General features: G+C 44.3%; 6 protein-coding genes across 6 annotated transcripts; 4 read left to right on the top strand and 2 right to left on the bottom strand.

The window, feature by feature from the left end:
* The first annotated feature begins 2086 nt into the window (after positions 1 to 2086).
* On the top strand, positions 2087 to 4421 carry LOC128310541 (beta-1,3-galactosyltransferase brn). The gene is made up of 2 exons (XM_053047202.1): positions 2087 to 3502; positions 3578 to 4421. Exons 1-2 carry the CDS (start codon positions 2502 to 2504, stop codon positions 3771 to 3773), a joined length of 1197 nt encoding a protein of 398 aa, XP_052903162.1. The 5' UTR covers positions 2087 to 2501; the 3' UTR covers positions 3774 to 4421.
* Positions 4422 to 4459: 38 nt separating this feature from the next.
* Positions 4460 to 4917, bottom strand: LOC128298422 (uncharacterized). Its single transcript, XM_053034172.1, has one exon. The coding sequence runs from the start codon at positions 4842 to 4844 to the stop codon at positions 4497 to 4499; it is 348 nt and encodes a 115-aa protein (XP_052890132.1). The 5' UTR covers positions 4845 to 4917; the 3' UTR covers positions 4460 to 4496.
* Positions 4918 to 5240: 323 nt separating this feature from the next.
* On the top strand, positions 5241 to 7996 carry LOC128302604 (general transcription and DNA repair factor IIH helicase subunit XPD). Its single transcript, XM_053039465.1, has 6 exons — positions 5241 to 5303; positions 5373 to 6182; positions 6244 to 6907; positions 6982 to 7508; positions 7579 to 7717; positions 7785 to 7996. Exons 1-6 carry the CDS (start codon positions 5299 to 5301, stop codon positions 7917 to 7919), a joined length of 2280 nt encoding a protein of 759 aa, XP_052895425.1. The 5' UTR covers positions 5241 to 5298; the 3' UTR covers positions 7920 to 7996.
* LOC128302611 (transmembrane protein 104 homolog) lies at positions 7976 to 10339 on the bottom strand. Its single transcript, XM_053039478.1, has 2 exons — positions 10191 to 10339; positions 7976 to 10115 (listed from the first exon to the last, which is right to left on the bottom strand). Exons 1-2 carry the CDS (start codon positions 10227 to 10229, stop codon positions 8607 to 8609), a joined length of 1548 nt encoding a protein of 515 aa, XP_052895438.1. The 5' UTR covers positions 10230 to 10339; the 3' UTR covers positions 7976 to 8606.
* Positions 10340 to 10877: 538 nt separating this feature from the next.
* LOC128296733 (dynein axonemal assembly factor 5) lies at positions 10878 to 14253 on the top strand. Its single transcript, XM_053032214.1, has 8 exons — positions 10878 to 11834; positions 11900 to 12275; positions 12339 to 12929; positions 13015 to 13110; positions 13188 to 13263; positions 13336 to 13445; positions 13515 to 13872; positions 13953 to 14253. Exons 1-8 carry the CDS (start codon positions 11014 to 11016, stop codon positions 14075 to 14077), a joined length of 2553 nt encoding a protein of 850 aa, XP_052888174.1. The 5' UTR covers positions 10878 to 11013; the 3' UTR covers positions 14078 to 14253.
* Positions 14254 to 14482: 229 nt separating this feature from the next.
* LOC128296834 (transmembrane emp24 domain-containing protein bai) lies at positions 14483 to 16883 on the top strand. The gene is made up of 6 exons (XM_053032334.1): positions 14483 to 14523; positions 14585 to 14854; positions 14913 to 15033; positions 15675 to 15745; positions 16492 to 16618; positions 16697 to 16883. The coding sequence occupies exons 2-6, from the start codon at positions 14657 to 14659 to the stop codon at positions 16813 to 16815; spliced, it is 636 nt and encodes a 211-aa protein (XP_052888294.1). The 5' UTR covers positions 14483 to 14523; positions 14585 to 14656; the 3' UTR covers positions 16816 to 16883.
* Positions 16884 to 17666: the final 783 nt, after the last annotated feature.

The raw sequence follows: 17666 nt of genomic DNA, 5'->3' as shown, positions 1-17666 counted from the left end.
AACAATCGTTCTTCAATCGCCTTCTGACTAAAGTGTGCCTAAAGACAGACGGACGCACACACACACACACGAATACCCTTGGGACCTAGTAAAAGCGCAATAGGAGATCATCACATTAGCGCGATGGAACACGGTAAATTCACACACAAACACACCACCGGTGGACACAAATCGTTTCGCTCTTCCACCCACCCAACCTCTTGTTCATTGGGGATGCTTCTTCGTTCCTTTTTCCAATGCCACTATTTGCCATCGAGGTCAGACTGTATGCATTGGGAGCTTGCATATACACACACGAGTGCGCACATACAGCTAAATTACACACAACAGCACGGCAAAAGAGACTCCCGTAAATCTCTGCGTGAAATAATTTCTTTTTTCTGCTTCTTTACTTCATACAGCTACTCGAATCGAGTGTGCTTTTTTTGTATAACTCTTCTTCTCGTTCCCTGGAACAACACACATTCGTGGCAGAGTAGAGGCAGCATACACGCGCATCCGACACGCAGTCGGATTTTATTTTACACATACACTCTCTCTCTACCTCTCTGGTGCACAGTGATTATTTGCCCACGGTGAGGGAACGTTTCTGAAGGATTTTTATGTTTCCCTTTTAATTCATATACCTTCTTTTATCACTCTTTCTTACGATGGTAATTTCAAACCCTACAATCCATGCACACACGCAACAATACACGTACTTAAGAAGAACAAAATCAGAACACAAGACGGATGGGGCTACTTGGGTTTTGTGTGTAGCGTCGTCTATGCGGGATCTTCTGTTCTAAATTCCTAAACAACAAAGGGGCCTCTGCTAATGACGATGACGACACAACAAAGCAAACCGGGAGAGCGAGATCATCGCACACAACTACACGGCGAAGCCGAACTTTTGAAAAGAACACTACACACACGCGCACTTTAAATTAAAAGTAAAACGAAAACAATTCGCGACGTTTGTGTTGGTGTGTTACGCACTTGCCACACTAATGTCAAATTGCCCAAATAGATCGTTTGGGTGGGGGGTTTGGAACCCTTTTTGGCCGAAAGGTACGGAGATTTTGTTTTCGTACACGTAGCAATAGCGCTGTTGGGTTTTTTGTTGTTGCATCCATACATGCATCGGAAAGGAAGCTCGTCCTCGCACACTCACACAGCCACCAAAAACACGCACGTCTCATTAAATTGTGCGCACTCTTTCACTACATCGCGATCGTAAATGAGACCGTAATGAGAGTGTGTATAGGGCAACAATGCATACACACAGTCACACATCGATCGCCACACTCTGCCCCGCTTCCCCTTTCACCTGTACAAAAAAAAAACAGGTCGATGAACCTCGTCCCCTGGCGAACGACAGGTCCGTGTTGCTGCGATACTGCGATTGCTTTTGTTCGATGTCGTAGGTTACTTTACACGCGAGACTATTAATCCGCAACTACACAACTGCAGGAATTTCCCTTCGCAGCCATTGGTTCTCGGCACTAGTGGGCTACTTTCTTTCATCCAGCAAAATGCCACGATCGGGTGGAAAACACGATCACGACCCGCTTGACTTGGTAGGGGTACTTCACCAGAATACCTAATCTTACCCGGTCAATGCAAGCGAACCAATGTTTCCACAAGGTTTTCGATGTTTAACGGGCTTAGGTTGAAGGCCGCGTAGGGTAATTTCACACAATTTAGGGCAACAACACAACAATACCGTGCACTATTTTTGCTTTTATCTTTCGCTTCTTTTTGCGAACGCGAGCATTTGTCGAAACGACTCTGTCAATGCTGTCAAATCGGGTTGCAGATGCAAACAAGATGTATAGACGTCAGGATGATGTGATACGATTTTTGGTTCCAAAAATTTGCGCAAACCTATTTAAAATTGGAAAATTGTGTGGGAAGAATTCAAAGTTTTCATTTTAACCATACTGATGGAGTGGATATTTTTTTCATCATGTATTTACCGTTGGTGTCCCAATCGCCAGCCTGCTTTGAATGCATTCCTTTTCAAGATCAATAGACTGCTTGCACAAATGTCAACACTGACAATCGTTTGTTTACTACTGGTTCAAGTGCCGGAAAACCGAAACAATTCGCCGTCGTCCGCTAGCCATCATGCGTTGAATATTAAAATAGTTTCCCTTGTTTTCCGTTTTTCACGTGGAAAAACACTTTTAGTCGATCGGTACCATGAACTAGCTTTTCGATCCACTAGCACACATCGGCCTGCAAAAAGTTATCTATTGTTTCCTGTAGTTTGTGTGTAGCGAAACATCAACAAAAAACCTCCTCTGCCGCTGGTACAAGTGGGTGGCCAATCTAATTAAGGAGGTTGCTTTCAGTGGCCCGACAAGCGTACGCGTTAATTCAATTTATGTGGTACGTTTTGTTCCCGGGCAGTGTAATTATGTAAGCGCGGCCCAATACGACTGTATCGTCGGTCGTTTAGCGCGAGCAACCACAAACAAACCAATACCACTGTACCCACCCCCCAATCGCGTTTCGCTATGCTGCCAAGGATCTGTGTAAAGTTTAAGCTCAAGTATGTCCTGGCGACGTTGCTCGGTCTGTACACTCTACAGTTCTTCGGTGCCTTTACACACTTCTTCGAGCAAGATTTTGAATCGACGTTCGATTACCCGTTGAACGGTGACATCCTGTCCGATGTGTACCAGCTGCGCCATGGTCAGCAACCCGCCCGGCAACCCATCAACCGGTACAACTATTCCTACATCACGGACTGTGAGCACAAGTGCAAGGAGGACGATCGGCTAATTGCACCCCGGTTGGTGTTCATCATCAAATCCGCCATGGAAAACTTTGATCGACGGGCGACAATACGCAAAACGTGGGGCTACGAGCGACGCTTCTCGGACGTGAAAATACGCACCGTGTTTGTGTTGGGCCGTTCGCGCATCGTCCCGAACCGACGTTTACAGTCGCTGGTGGATCTCGAGTATAGCACGTACCGGGACATCATACAAGCAGACTTTGTGGACGATTACTTTAACAACACGATCAAAACGATGATGGGTTTCCGGTGGGCGGTGAATTACTGTCCACGGGCCAAGTTTTACATGTTTGCGGATGATGATTTCTACCTGTCGGCTAAGAATCTGCTCCGATACGTACGGAACCCGGTCAACTATCCGGAGTATCTGGAGGAAACGGACGAAGCACTGCGGAAGCTAGCACGCCGGTTAGCACACACGACGGACAATAATGGAGAGAATCGTACGGGTGTACGTGATAGCGGGGTAGACACGAACCTTACTCGTACTAAACGACAGCTAATGACGGAGATGGAACTTCCACCAAATGTGAAGCTCTTTTCCGGATTCGTGTTTCGATCGGCACCACACCGTCATCGGAGCAGCAAGTGGTACGTTTCACTCGAGGAATACCCGTGGGATATGTGGCCAACGTACGTTACTGCTGGAGCTTTCTTACTATCTCACGAGGCCCTTTTCGAGATGTATTACGTCAGCATGTACACGAAACATTTTCGGTAATTGTGTGTGGTTTTTAATGTCCAAAATGTTGATACTCATTTATACCTACTCGTATGCTTTTGTTGTGGCAGTTTCGATGATATCTTTTTAGGAATTGTTGCAATGAAGGCAGGAATTGAACCGCTCCATTCGGAGGAATTTTACTTCCATAAGGCGCCCTATCTTGGCCCGCAGAGCTACAAGTATGTGCTGGCAACGCACGGGTACGATGAACCGGCTGAACTGACCAAAGTGTGGAACGAAATACGAGCTTCCGGTTATGCGTAGAATCGATCGGTGAAAGATAGAACACAGAAGAAAGGTTTTACATAAATTTATCAGAAACCAAAGGACGCGAACACACGAACACGAAAGCGAACGTCACCCACTCACCAATGGCGCTCGCGTATTCGACTAATACGTATGCCGACGTAGGAGAATCGTTACCAGTTATCTTCCCTAGTGTAGGCTAGTGTGGTGTTTTTCACTTTTATCACCCTTCCCACCTTACGAACACAACGAGGGACACAACACGGATCGCCAGTGAAGTATTGCTCTTGTTTTTTCCTCGTACTTTTAACCGAACTTTCGAACAAACGGCAGACAAAGAGGCTGTAGGCACGACCGAGATGGACGACTGTGGATAATCCGTGCTCCACGTGAAAGATTGAAATGTAGGCACCGCGTATGTAGACCATTAGAGGATTCGTTTCATTAGCGTGTTTCATCAGGGTATTTCTTCTAAGAGTGGTTTAGACAACGAAAAACTAGTAACTGTAGAACCGTCGTGTTTTGCCTGCATCGAGGATAAAGCTGGACTGTAGTAGCGATCCAGTTGCGTTTTTTTACAGCAGCGGCAGGTGTTTTTTGCTCGTATTTATCTTTCTCCTATATACCCAACAATTGTGATAGCATCAAATGAAGAAACATAATAAAACAAACAACTTACGTCTTGAATTCAAAACTGCCTGGGAATGTATAAGCCAGCTTGGCCGTGTATTTGCTAACATGCTAACTCGTGTGTTTGTTGGTATCATCGTGCGTGAGGCCGGGGGTGCCTACTTTCTCCTTGGCGGACAGTAGTAGGAGCTGCAGCGTGTCAACCACCTTCGTGTAACCGTGCTCCGTTTCAGCGAGCCGTTTCGAACAGTCGTTGAGCTTTTTCGTATCCTCAGAGATGGAAAATTCCAGCTGATCCAACATGCGCTGCAGCTTCTCCATCTCCTTGGTGAGTGAGTCCTTTTTCTTTTCCTGCATTGCTATCCTTTCCTCCAGTGCCGTTTGCTGGCTGCGAAGCAGATTGAGGCACTTGACCATTTCCTGGTTGTGGGATTGTAATCGTGCCGCCGTTTCAGACATCGTTTAAATTATGGATCCTTAAAAATTCCAGTGTAAAGTAATAAGGTTCTCCAGAAATATGCGCAGAACTGTGCGGCATTTGTGAAACCGATGTAAACAAACCGTTGCATTTTGGAGCGAAAGCAAAGTGTATGGATATAGCAGATAGGGTTACATTCACGCACGGATCGGGCGAAAAAATGTGTTGGTGCTTTTGAATTGTTTCTCGTTAATTAGGTGTTTAAAAGTGTTTGTTAGAATACAAAACACTTGAGAATATTTTACGTTTTGTTTGGAAATCGTGCAAAATTTTCCAAAAAATAAAATATTTCATCCCATTTCGCCACATTATAAATTGTCAAATTTACACGAAGCGCTACCTGTCAAATGCTTTGTAAATAACAACAAACACTTCTGTGCCGGCACGGAATTTTGTTCCCTGGTTTTGCATCACGGATGAAATAACTGCCACAAAATGAGGTAAGAAACAATCGCCTCGTTATGAATTACGATCAGAAACATGGCTTTACTTACTATCTTCCCGCACAGAATCAGTGTGGATGGTTTGCTTGTGTACTTTCCGTACGAGTACATCTACCCGGAACAGTACGCCTATATGCTCGAGCTGAAGCGCACATTCGATGCGAAGGGTCACTGCCTCCTGGAAATGCCCTCGGGGACGGGCAAAACGACCACACTGCTTTCGCTGATCGTTGCGTACATAATGGAGTATCCGCACGTTGTCCGAAAGCTGATTTACTGTTCGCGTACCGTGCCCGAGATCGAGAAGGTGATCGCTGAGCTGAAGCATTTGATGAACTACTACGAGAAGCAAACAGGCGTGATGCCAAACATTACCGGGCTGGTGCTTAGCTCGCGTAAAAACATGTGCATCCATCCAGAGGTGAGCCGTGAGCGAGAGGGTAAAATTGTAGATGCTCGATGCTATGGCATGACGGCCAGTTACGTGCGTGAACGGGCGGCACACGATGAGTCGGCACCGGCCTGCCAGTATTACGAAGGCTTCCAGGCGGAGGGGAAAGAAAGTCTACTGCCACCCGGAGTGTATTCCATCGATGATTTGAAAGAGTTTGGACGGGAGCGGAACTGGTGTCCGTACTTTTTGTCCCGGTTTGCCATCAATCAGGCGCACGTGGTGGTGTACAGTTACTACTATCTGCTCGACCCAAAGGTGGCCGAAGTAGTATCGAAGGAACTGGCACGGGAGTCGGTGGTTGTTTGTGACGAGGCGCATAATATCGACAACGTGTGTGTGGATTCGATGAGCGTAAAAATCAATCGTCGGTTAATCGAACGCAGCACCACCGGTATTCACAATCTGGAGAAAAAAGTGTCCGAGTAAGAGACGAGACGGTTGAGATAATAGTTGATTTTTCAATTAACTAACATTTTCTTGCAGGTTGAGGGAAGATGATAAACGGCGGCTAAATGAAGAGTACGTCCGTTTGGTGCAGGGCTTGAAAGATTCTACGTACTCCCGCGAAACGGACATGGTTCTTGCGAATCCGGTCTTGCCGAATGAAATCCTTCGCGAAGTGGTTCCCGGCAACATTCGCAATGCGGACCACTTTCTAAGCTTTCTCAAGCGGTTCATCGAGTACATTAAGTCGCGGTTGCGCGTACAGCACGTGGTACAGGAAAGTCCGGCCGGATTTTTGCGTGATGTACAGACGAAAGTTTGCATCGAGCGGAAACCGCTCAGGTTTTGTGCCGATCGGTTGCAATCATTGTTGCGCACGCTTGAAATTACGGACCTAAGCGAGTATGGGCCACTGTCGGTGATCACCTCGTTCGCGACACTCGTGTCGACGTACACGAAGGGATTCACGATCATTATCGAACCGTTCGACGATAAGACGCCCACCGTTTCCAATCCCATCATGCACTTCAGCTGTCTCGATTCGTCGATCGCTATGAAACCGATTTTTCAGCGTTTCCAGAGCGTCGTTATCACGTCCGGCACACTGTCACCGATGGATATGTACCCGAAGATACTCGATTTCGAGCCAGTTGTGATGAGCTCGTTCACAATGACGCTCGCCCGTCCGTGTTTGCTGCCGATGGTGAGTGAAACAATCCCAATCGAAGCGTTTCAGGCATGTAAATCGATTTTCTTCTACTTTCCTCTCTTGCTCAGATTGTGGCCCGTGGTAACGATCAGGTAGCTATTTCATCACGATTTGAAACACGCGAGGATACGGCCGTAACGCGCAATTACGGTCAGCTATTGGTGGAAACTGCTAAAACCGTACCGGATGGTGTAGTGTGTTTTTTCACTTCGTACCTTTATCTGGAATCGGTGGTCGCTTCGTGGTACGATCAGGGTATAATCGATACACTGCTGCGCTACAAACTCCTTTTCATCGAAACCCAGGACAATGCCGAAACGTCCTACGCGCTGATGAACTACGTGAAGGCGTGCGAATGTGGTCGCGGTGCCGTACTGTTGGCCGTTGCACGCGGTAAAGTGTCGGAGGGGGTCGATTTCGATCATCATCTCGGTCGGGCCGTACTTATGTTTGGCATTCCGTACGTGTACACGCAGTCGCGCATTTTAAAGGCCCGGTTGGATTATTTGCGCGATCAGTTCCAAATACGGGAGAACGATTTCCTTACCTTCGACGCACTCCGACACGCGGCACAGTGTGTTGGTCGTGCTATTCGGTAGGTGCAATGAATTGTAATGGAACGTGTTGCATGCATAACTAATCGTTGTTGTTCTTATTTCCTTTAGTGGTAAAACCGACTACGGTATTATGATCTTTGCGGACAAGCGCTTCTCGCGACAGGACAAGCGTGGCAAGCTGCCCAAATGGATCCAGGAGCATTTGACCGATAATCTGAGCAACCTCAGCACGGAAGAAGCAATGCAGGTTAGTGAAGGGTGGAGTAAATCAATCCGAAAAGGCTAGGAAAAACGAATAATGATTTTCTTTTCAGCTTGCCAAACGCTGGCTCAGACAGATGGCACAACCATTCACGCGGGAAGATCAACTGGGCGTGTCGCTGCTAACGCTGGAACAACTGCAAAGCATTGAGCGGGAAAAGCTTGAAAAGCAAGCTCAGGGCAAATAAGTAAAGCATACCTTTTCAAACGCAACAATAAAACACATCAATACTTTGTTTTTCTCATTGTCAACCACAATACATTTGTATACATACTATATTTTGCACCTTTAACTATGACTAAATTAGGATATTTAACGTTTACAGATTTGTTACTGTTTTTTTTCATTTTCTACACGATGATTAACGTATGACTAACAGCTCGGTGTTGTCTAGTCAAAGCGTTTCATTCCGCTAGAGTAGTTGTGGTAGCTTCAACAAATACAGCCTGCCTCCACGTTCGCTTTATGCGCAATCGGTAGGAAATTCGACCCCAATACGAGGGGATGTTTAGTGGCAGTAGTAAATCAGGCTATACGCATACAAAACCGGCGGATTCTTGGAATAGTGCTCTTCGCCTGTCGAAATGAGCCACGATATTATGCTATCCAGTGTCATACATTCAATGTGCTACCCAATTTTTTGTGGAACATTGCACAAGTTGCATATTTAGGATCCTTTTTTGCAGAATGTAAATATAGTAAAATCATCTTTGCCTCTATTAGTTCCATTTCCTCACCTCTAACACGCTAAACTGTTTGTTTGTGCGTTCACAATTGTACCAATTGCTTATTGTTGTTGTCCTCAAAACCGTTCCAATCTCACAGCGCACCACTCAGTCTCCTTTGATTTGATTTTGTCTGGGGCTCCAGCTTTTCAGATGACCAGATCGATCGTCACCAGTACCAAGCAAGCGACGGTCCAACCGAGCACAAGCATCGGCCACAGCGTACCCTTGAACGGGCTTCGGAATTCATTCACAATGCCCCGCCCGATCATGTTGTCGCAGGTCCGCCTCGCGGAAAGTACGAGCGCTATCGGGATCAGGTACTGGATGCCGGTCCCAGCGTAACACCCGGTAAAGCCGACCAGATTACTAACGCTCTCCGTAAAGTAGCATACGATCAGTGGCGGAAGAATGGCGAGCAGTGGGAAGAACACACGGCGCAGGAAGAAATTGTACGTTTCCAGCTGGGCCGGATCGAGGAAGAGTGTTTGCAGATTATTGCGCAGCGTAATGGCCACGATCGGGAAGCTGGCCGATAGCGTAAACACTGGAAACAGTGCCAGGAAGTACTCGACCGCTTTCAGCAAACCGTTCGTCTGGTCTGCACTCGGTACAAAGTTAAGTGTGTAGAGATCTTTAATGTCGGCAAACGCGAAGATCCCGGTTAGGGCGAGCGCTAAATAGAAACCACCGATCAGCACGTAATCGAGTGAAAGTAATTCCTTCAACCGGGCCTTGTTAGCGATCGGAGTCAGCAGACTCGGCAGTGAATGATGACACATGAAGGAGTAAATGCATGTACCGATCAGGTATGGAATCCCGGAAATGTCCGCCCGTTTCGGTGTGACCGGTAGCGTGTTGGAATCAACCGGTGCGAGCAATCGGTGGATGGCGATGCTGATCATCACGGAGAAGGCAAGCCAGCGGAACAGCACAGTGAGGAGCTGCAGATATTTCGTTTTCTGCACGTTAAAAAACGTGAACGGCCCTAGAATGGTGACGAACGCGACCAAACACAACCGATACACATCCAGCCGTGTAAGTATACCGTCCTGCCAGCACCGATCCGTACCATCGTCGTCATCCGTTGCATTGGCCCGATGGTTATGCGCACAGGCTACATCGCGCAAACTTTTGGCAACGGCCGCAGAATAAATGCTTAAATCACCGTACAAATACACCGCCAGACAGAAGTAGAAGAGAAAACGTTGCGTGCTGCCGAAAAACAGGTTCGCCATCTCGCCCAGCTCGATCTTGGCCGACAGGCTGTAGTATGTCTTCCGGCAGTACATGATGTTAAGCGGCATCTGCTCAATACTCGCATCCGTCAACAGCTGATCGCGTTCGTCCGCCCCTGCAGCTTCATTGTCCGACTCGGAATCGACCGATAAAGGAGGTTGTTCGATCAGCGTTTCTACATTGCTGTCCTCATCGTGCTCGATCACGCGATCGCGTTTGATAAACTGTAAACGCTTCCAGTTATGGACGGCATTCGCACAGGCCATCGTTTCGATAACGAACGTTACCGTGACGTAGCTCATGAACGCCAGTACCACAATGGCCAACGAACCGAGGATCCATCCCGCGTGGCTAAAAGCGGATGGTAGCGCTAGTGCTCCGGTGCCCACAATCAGATTGAAGACGAACACAAATCCAACCTAAAAAAGGGCGGAACGGAGCGATGCATCATCATGGAAGCTAGAGCTGTATCTTACGTGGAGACTTCAACTTACCCATGTCGGATACTCTTCATGTGCAGCTCGTGGAGGCATCTCATCGGCGTGGCAGAAAAGCTTCAACCAACCGGATGATGAAGATTAAATGCCAGTCAGCAGAATGTACGCACCACGATCGTGATTTGCTTTATCGTAGCATAGGGGCACTGGGTTACTGCCAGTTCCTCTTTCTGGTGGCCACTGATATGACACAAACAAAACAAAGGACACCGTATTGGTGTTGGTGCAAACGGGTGATTCAACGTAGGCGTTGCACATTGGATAAACTTTTGAGCAATAGAAATCTAGGAATAAATGGTTCAATCGATAATGAAAAAAATGGAAGAAAAATCTGGCGATGGATGAGCATTATAAAGCAATTTGTTACACAATTTGAACGAAAAGTTTCAATTGATAACCCAGTTTGTATAAACTGAAAGACAATTTGTGTTCGAGTTAAACCGAACATTTAATATATTTAATTCAATGTATTTATGTACATACTCGGTATATTTGTGTCTTGGAAAAGAGAAGAAAAAGATTAATTTTTAAATTAACTTTTTAAGGTCGTGGCGAGCTTATTTGTTTGCCCTGCCCTCGACTTAACCACCCTGTGCGGTATCGCTGAAGCGTCAAAACACGCATTTGTTGACATTCAGTTGCGTACAGCCGGCGCGGAGGATTTCGATCACACGCGGAAGCATGCCATGGCAACCGCCTTTGTTTAAGCAACCGCTGAAAAGTTGATTGATTTTTTTGGACAATTACTCTGGTGCAGGACACGCTACTCGTAAGTACTTCGTGATAACAACCGTCCAAAAGGCTAATACGAGTTGCAGAAATGTCTGGTGAAGATGGTGGCAAGCCTTGCACTGAATCGTTCTGTACGGCGGTACAAAACCCGGATCGAATGGTACGACAGCGAGCGTTGAAGACTTTCGAGGAAGATTTCATCCACGGTATCGCTTCCGACGCGGAATATTCGAGGATCTTCGATGAGACGTACCTTCACATTCTTCGCTGCTATAGTGACCGGTTCGAGTCCGTCCGGACAGTGGCGGTATCGGTGATGGATGTGCTGCTGGACAAGCTTCCTTCCAACAATTACTATCTCGACTGTATTGTACCGGTGTTGGCAAAACGTATCGGACAGGCAGAAACAATTGAGGACAGCGAGGAACTTCGGTTGCTACTGTTAGAGCAACTAGCAACACTGGTAGTAAAGTATAGCGACCCAGATGGAAACCATGGTGATCCGCTGTTGAAAGTGTTCGACAGCGTGGTTGACACACTGATAAAAACGTTGCGTGATCCGTATCCGGCAGCGCAAAAGAAAAGTTGCGAGATTGTAATGTCGCTTGCCGTGGCTACACCGAGCTTACACTACCGTGCGGAAGTGCTGGTTGCACCGGCTAAAACAATCCTAGCTCATAGACATTCAGCGAATCGTATTGCCGCAATAGAAACACTCGGAGTACTATCGCTGCACATCTTATCCAATGGTGATCGCATATCGGAAATCATCATGGCTTTGTCACCATTGCTCATGGACGACGTCCCGTTCGTAAGACGAGCGTGCGGTCGTGTCGGATGTCTAATGTTGGAGAAGTTGCGTGATCGTTATTCGTTCTTTCATCGCATTCTGCCGTTGGTATTGAATTGGTAAGTATGGCGAGCGTATACAGCTTAGGATGGATACTAACTGATGATCTGTCCTTTGTCAACAGCTTGTGTGACGAAACCGTTGAAGTCCGTGAAGACATTGAGAGTGGTTGGAAAAAGGCGGGAGAACAGTACTACCAGGAGAATGAAACCGAGCTATCAAAGGTTGCCTTGATTGAAAAGCTTCCAGTCGGATATCCTGTGGAGCGATATGTTCGACCGACAATCGCTTGCCGTGCCATTGTTCAACGAAGCCTGAGGGTGGTGAATTTAGTGCTGCACGAAATGGAAGAATGGAAGGAAAACATTCGTCTTCACGCTACCAAACTGTTGAAGCAGATAGTTTTACACGCTGAACGCGCCTTTTCCACGCTGTTCATTGAAGTGAATCCTGTGCTTGCGAAGACATGTATGGATGCGGAAAGAAGCATCGTATTGGAGGTAAGCTTTATAAGACATAGGAAGGTTCTGATATTGGTAAAATAGTACGTCATTCCTTTCCAGGCACTCAATGTTTGTGAATTGATGGGAATTTTGCTGGAATACGACACCTGGAATCATCATGTGTTGAACACGTTCCGGAAGTATCCCACCATTGGACAACTGCGCTGCATGCGTACACTTTTCGCCAGTTGCGTACAGATCGAGGCAAAAAGTAATGACGTACGTAAGTTTGCCGCCCTTCTGCTCGATCCTGACGTATGCCATAACCATGAGGATGCTGCGTACCAGCAGGAGCTGCTGGAATTTTGTAGCATTCTCGCATCGATCGGACGAAAACGAGACAAATTAACTGCCGGGTTGGAGGAAATTACGATCACCGAATCGGACGACGGTGAACATCAAACTCTGGAAAGAATCCTTTACACTGTGGCGTTGAAGGTGGTGGCGTTTTGTCAGGATGTGGAGGAAAAAGCATCTGTGCGTGCGTTTGGAGTAGAAGTTTTGCAACAGCTAGACCGCGAAGTCGACCGTTTGCATCAGCATCATCTTGCGAGCGTATTGTGCAGTATTGGTCATTTGGATAGCGAAAATTCGGACGCAAACACAAGTATTCGTTTATTGTGCGGAATTGTATCGGTGTGTGGATTTCAGGTACATACATACATGAATGAAACTTGCAGTTCTCTCTTATGAGCATTTTTAATTGACATACAATGTTTCATTTGTGCACCTCCAGGAAACGTACTTCACGGTCCTTGAAGAGACACTACGGAAGGCTGTAAAACATGCAGCTCCGGAAGGGAAAGTTAAAATATTTAGTGCCATTTCAGTGGTAAGAATACGCGGACAATCCAAAAACCCGGGGTAAATTAGAATTGCAATTTATTAATGTTATATCTACTTGTTTAGGCAATGCTGTCATGGAATGATCATAATCGACAACAGAAAGAAGAACAAATCTCGATGCTAAAAACTTTCACGGAAAGTAAGTAGTGAGCGCAGTTCCTTTGTGTGTTTATACATAATTAAATTTATGTTCCGTTATTCCCTCGTGCAGGCTTGATCGCTCCTCATTTAGTGTGGTCAGCAGGTAGAAGTGCCGAATCCATCCGGACCATGGCAACTGCTTGCTTCGCTTCGATGGCGCAGGGTGTACAATTAGATGTGGTAAGAATATTAGCAGGGTTGCGTGCTTTACTTATTTTACAATTTTTTCTCTTTGTATCCACATATTAGTACATGTCGCTTTTGCCGAACTACCTTAACGTACTCGCCGGGTTGGTCGATGATAATTGCATCTCCACACGTGCCTACACTTTAAAGGCGCTGGTGCGGCTGCAAGCTTTGGATTTTGAATCATTGAAACTGATAGCATTTCCGATCATGGCTCGATTGGACGATCCAAGTGTGGAGGTACGCGAACTGGCTGCCGTATGTCTGGGGCGTCTGAAACTTGTTATGGATTCATCCGATGCACCATCGACCGATCAGCAAAGTGTACTTGAACGTTGGCAGGATATATTGCGGCAGATTTTATCGGTAATGTTTCTTCATTTGGAGAATCCAGAAACAAAATTGCGTTCTGCTATATACGGTAAGTGTGCAATAACTGTCGAATGATTATTTCGAAAGACTAATTGCATTAATCGATCGATTTGTTTCATATACCTACAGATTCGCTAAAACGATTGTATGCCGATAACCGAGCTATGATTACACGCCTGGCTGATGAAGTGCCTTCGGGATGTTCCTACAAAAAGGATTTAGAAGCCATCACCTCTCAGATTAATAATATTTAAAGTATGTAAGAGAGTAAAATTGGGTGTAGAATAATCAAAATAAGTCTTTTTTTGAGTATCGAACAATACATGCGACAAAACAGACATTCGATAGCATAAAACATCGCAGACAAACACGACATCGGACAAAACCTTTTTGTTTGGTCTCATATGTTTGATGGAATTTGAATAAAAGTAGGTCCTGGAATAAAATTGAATTACTAGTATTCTGTTATTGTTGCACATTAGCGATCGTTAGTAGAAGACTTACTTGCGCTAGAAAAATAATATTCACAAAACTGAAATTTGAATATCATAATCCCCGAACAGCAATTGCACTGGCGCACCTTAGTGTGATCACCTTGAGTGTAAACATGTTTGACATGTGTCTAGTGCATAGTTTTTTCACCAGCTACAACTGTCAATCTTGTCGCCAGCTCATCGAACAAACGAATCCTGCTTCTGCGGTATTTTCATTTGTTTAGGTGCTAAAACGCGTATTGATAAAACGTTTCCCTTTTTGATAAGGTATACACTGCAGCAGCATACGGAGGATACGGGAGTTTGATCGCTTTCAAACTATCACGATCATTGTGAAAAATGTTTTCTGCTTCGGATAAAATGATGTTAGTTGTGATTGCGGTATTGGTTGTGTCAACATTTCCACGTACAAATGCTATTATGTTCCGGTTAGCTCCAAACACGCAAAAATGTCTTCGAGATGAAATGCAAGGCAATCAAATTGTAGCCGGCGAATACGAAATAACTAACGCACCGGGACAAAAGATTGATTATGTGGTATGTATCATTGTGAGATCACGAAAAATTGGCCTCATACTAAATGTGAACAATGCAGGTACGAGACACGAAAGGACACATCATGGCACAAAAAGACGACATCTCTAAAGGAAAGTTTTCATTTACATCGGAAGTTTACGACACATTCGAGATATGCTTTATTTCACATGTACCACCAAGTGAGTATATTCGAATTGATGACATTCCTACGTGCATTTTGTTTGCTTTTACTTAAACTAAGATTAGTTCGAATTAGTACCACATCCACCTGCATCCTACGGTGCACTTGTTGGTCGAGCTTTCTTTTTTTGTTCTAAAATTCTTTAACATTTTTTAATACCTTTGACCGATGTGCTGAATGGTTGTTAATGTTCTCAAATTGATCTCTATTGTACGTTGCTATCGCTTTGCCAAATTTATAAATCTATCTCTTTTAATCCGAATGGCTTACGGCATCAAAAGACAATTGTCTTGATTATAGCTTTTTCCAATCAATTTATTCACTCTGAGCATAGTCAACATTACAGGCTGATTTCTTTACTTTGAATAGCATGACGATTCCTGTTGGATACTCGTTCCTGTTACAACGTTTTTTCTCAAACTGTTATTGCAGTAATTGAACCTTCTTATAAAACAAAACTGTTTGTTAAGTGTTGTACCATATTCTTGCTCGCACTTATGAATTCCACGACCTTTAGAATTAACTTTTACTTTATTAATGGTTATGAATGAATGTTAGGATAATCCTTCAAGTGATAACAGTGATTATAATGTTCCGATTAACTGTTTTAATCTAACATAAATATATTAACCTTTTCAGCTCATCGAGGAATAGACCAAGAAGTTTTACTGGATGTGAAAAAAGGCATTGAAACTAAAAGTTATGAAGGGGTAAGTGCAATTCTAAGCTAAATTGGGCTGCAACCACTGAAGACAAAACATTTGAATTGAATTAGATATTAAAGTGTTTGATTCGTTCAAAGTTCTACAGTGAAGAATGAAGTTTCGCAACCAATATTTATATCATTATGCTTTAGTTTGGTTTATAATAGTTCATCTTTGGAACGTTTTATAATCAATCAACTATATGCTTGATTTGATGTTTTGTTTGTTGTTTTAACATCATTCTTGTCCATTAAATGTAAAATATAAACGGAGCTTAAGGTAATTGTTCATATCCACTTATCGAACGACACGCTATTAGACACGTTGAACTTCTCTTACAGTTCCATCGAGTATCGTGTGGATCCTGTGTCATTAAAATCAGCAATGCTTGTTAAAAGTATAAATGAAGTTGTAAATGGAGGAGTTGTTTATTATTTGACGGCATTGCTTTACTGTTCAGGCATGGTTACATTACATTCCCTGCCTTTGTATACCTGTTGCTGCCACTGTTACCTTTGTATACACTGTTCATTTGGATGCTTTTGCATGGTTTGGATTTGGATCGTTTGGATGTTGCCTTTTGAAAAAATAGGATATGCTACATTTAAAGCTTATTAATAAGGATGTTGTAAACATTATTTAAATATATAGTTTATCTCATCATGTTTTTTGGTTTTACAATAAATGTATTCTATTTAACATTATTATGAAATAGTGTATTATAACTACATTTTCTTTGTGTTATATTTTAGATTGGTGAGGCTGCAAAATTAAAACCTTTGGAAGTGGACTTGAAAAGGCTCGAAGATCTGTCTGACGCTATTGTGCAAGATTTTGCATTGATGCGAAAACGCGAGGAAGAAATGCGTGACACAAACGGTGAGTAGTAGTTTAAAAAAAATGTCTTGCTGTTTATACAGAATTTCGCACCTTATAACGTTTGAATTTTCGTTACAGAATCAACAAACAGTCGAGTACTTTTCTTTAGCATTTTCAGTATGAGCTGCTTGCTAGGTCTCGCCACATGGCAGGTGTTATACCTGAGACGGTACTTCATTGCGAAAAAACTAATTTAACCGCAAGTGTTCTTTCGATGCAATACAGATATATACTTTGGAGGAACCGAATAAATTACTAAAGAAAAAATGCGAATAATATTTCACTGCTTTCACTGGTTCACTGGTTTTTTGTTTAATTTTGGTAATATTTTGAGTATCGGACGAATTTCTCATGCTGGTCGGAACTTGTTTAAAAAATAGCAATCACTCACATACTCTAACCTCTGTTGGTCGCATCATTAGATTAGATAAGAAATGATGAAATATGATAAGAGGGGCATGCAAACAACATGAAAATTGGCATTTGACACCTTATCTGAAAGAAGAGTCAAACATTTTTGTGGTGTGAGTGTCGAGGACGAAAAGAGAAAAGAGAGCGGATGTAAACGTATAAATAGAGGGGAGAGCGGTTCGAAGAGAGAGTCGCTTACAGGAGCTTGGCGAATAAAGAGGTTAAAACAGATCCGCTCTGTGTGATCCTGATCGTGGTGTTTCTTGTATTTTTATTACATGGGGGCTCAACCGGGATATGACTTGGATGTGATTCGGAAGCGAAATGTAAGAAACGAAAACTCGAACGTTAATCTAGAGGGTGCGCAGAAAGATAGCACTATTGTTATCGCTATCGAGAATATTGAATTCAATGCTTTGTTCGACAGCGGTTGTCTTCCAAATCTACTGTCGATCCAGGCGTATCTAAGAATTGAGTCTCCAAAACTCTTGCCAACCACGATGGTTCTTACCGGCTTCGGGGGAATGACAATAAAAGCATATGGAAAAGTGATCGTCAACATGACGATCGATGGTGTTGGGTGTGAGGGTCTAACGTTTCATGTCGTCCCAGATCAGACCATGCCTTATGAAGCAGT

This window comes from Anopheles moucheti, chromosome 2, assembly GCF_943734755.1.
Source record: "Anopheles moucheti chromosome 2, idAnoMoucSN_F20_07, whole genome shotgun sequence".
Classification (NCBI taxonomy): Eukaryota; Metazoa; Arthropoda; class Insecta; order Diptera; family Culicidae; genus Anopheles; species Anopheles moucheti.
The sequence above is the reverse complement of the archived record's forward strand: the minus strand, read 5'-3'. Positions and strand labels throughout refer to the sequence as shown.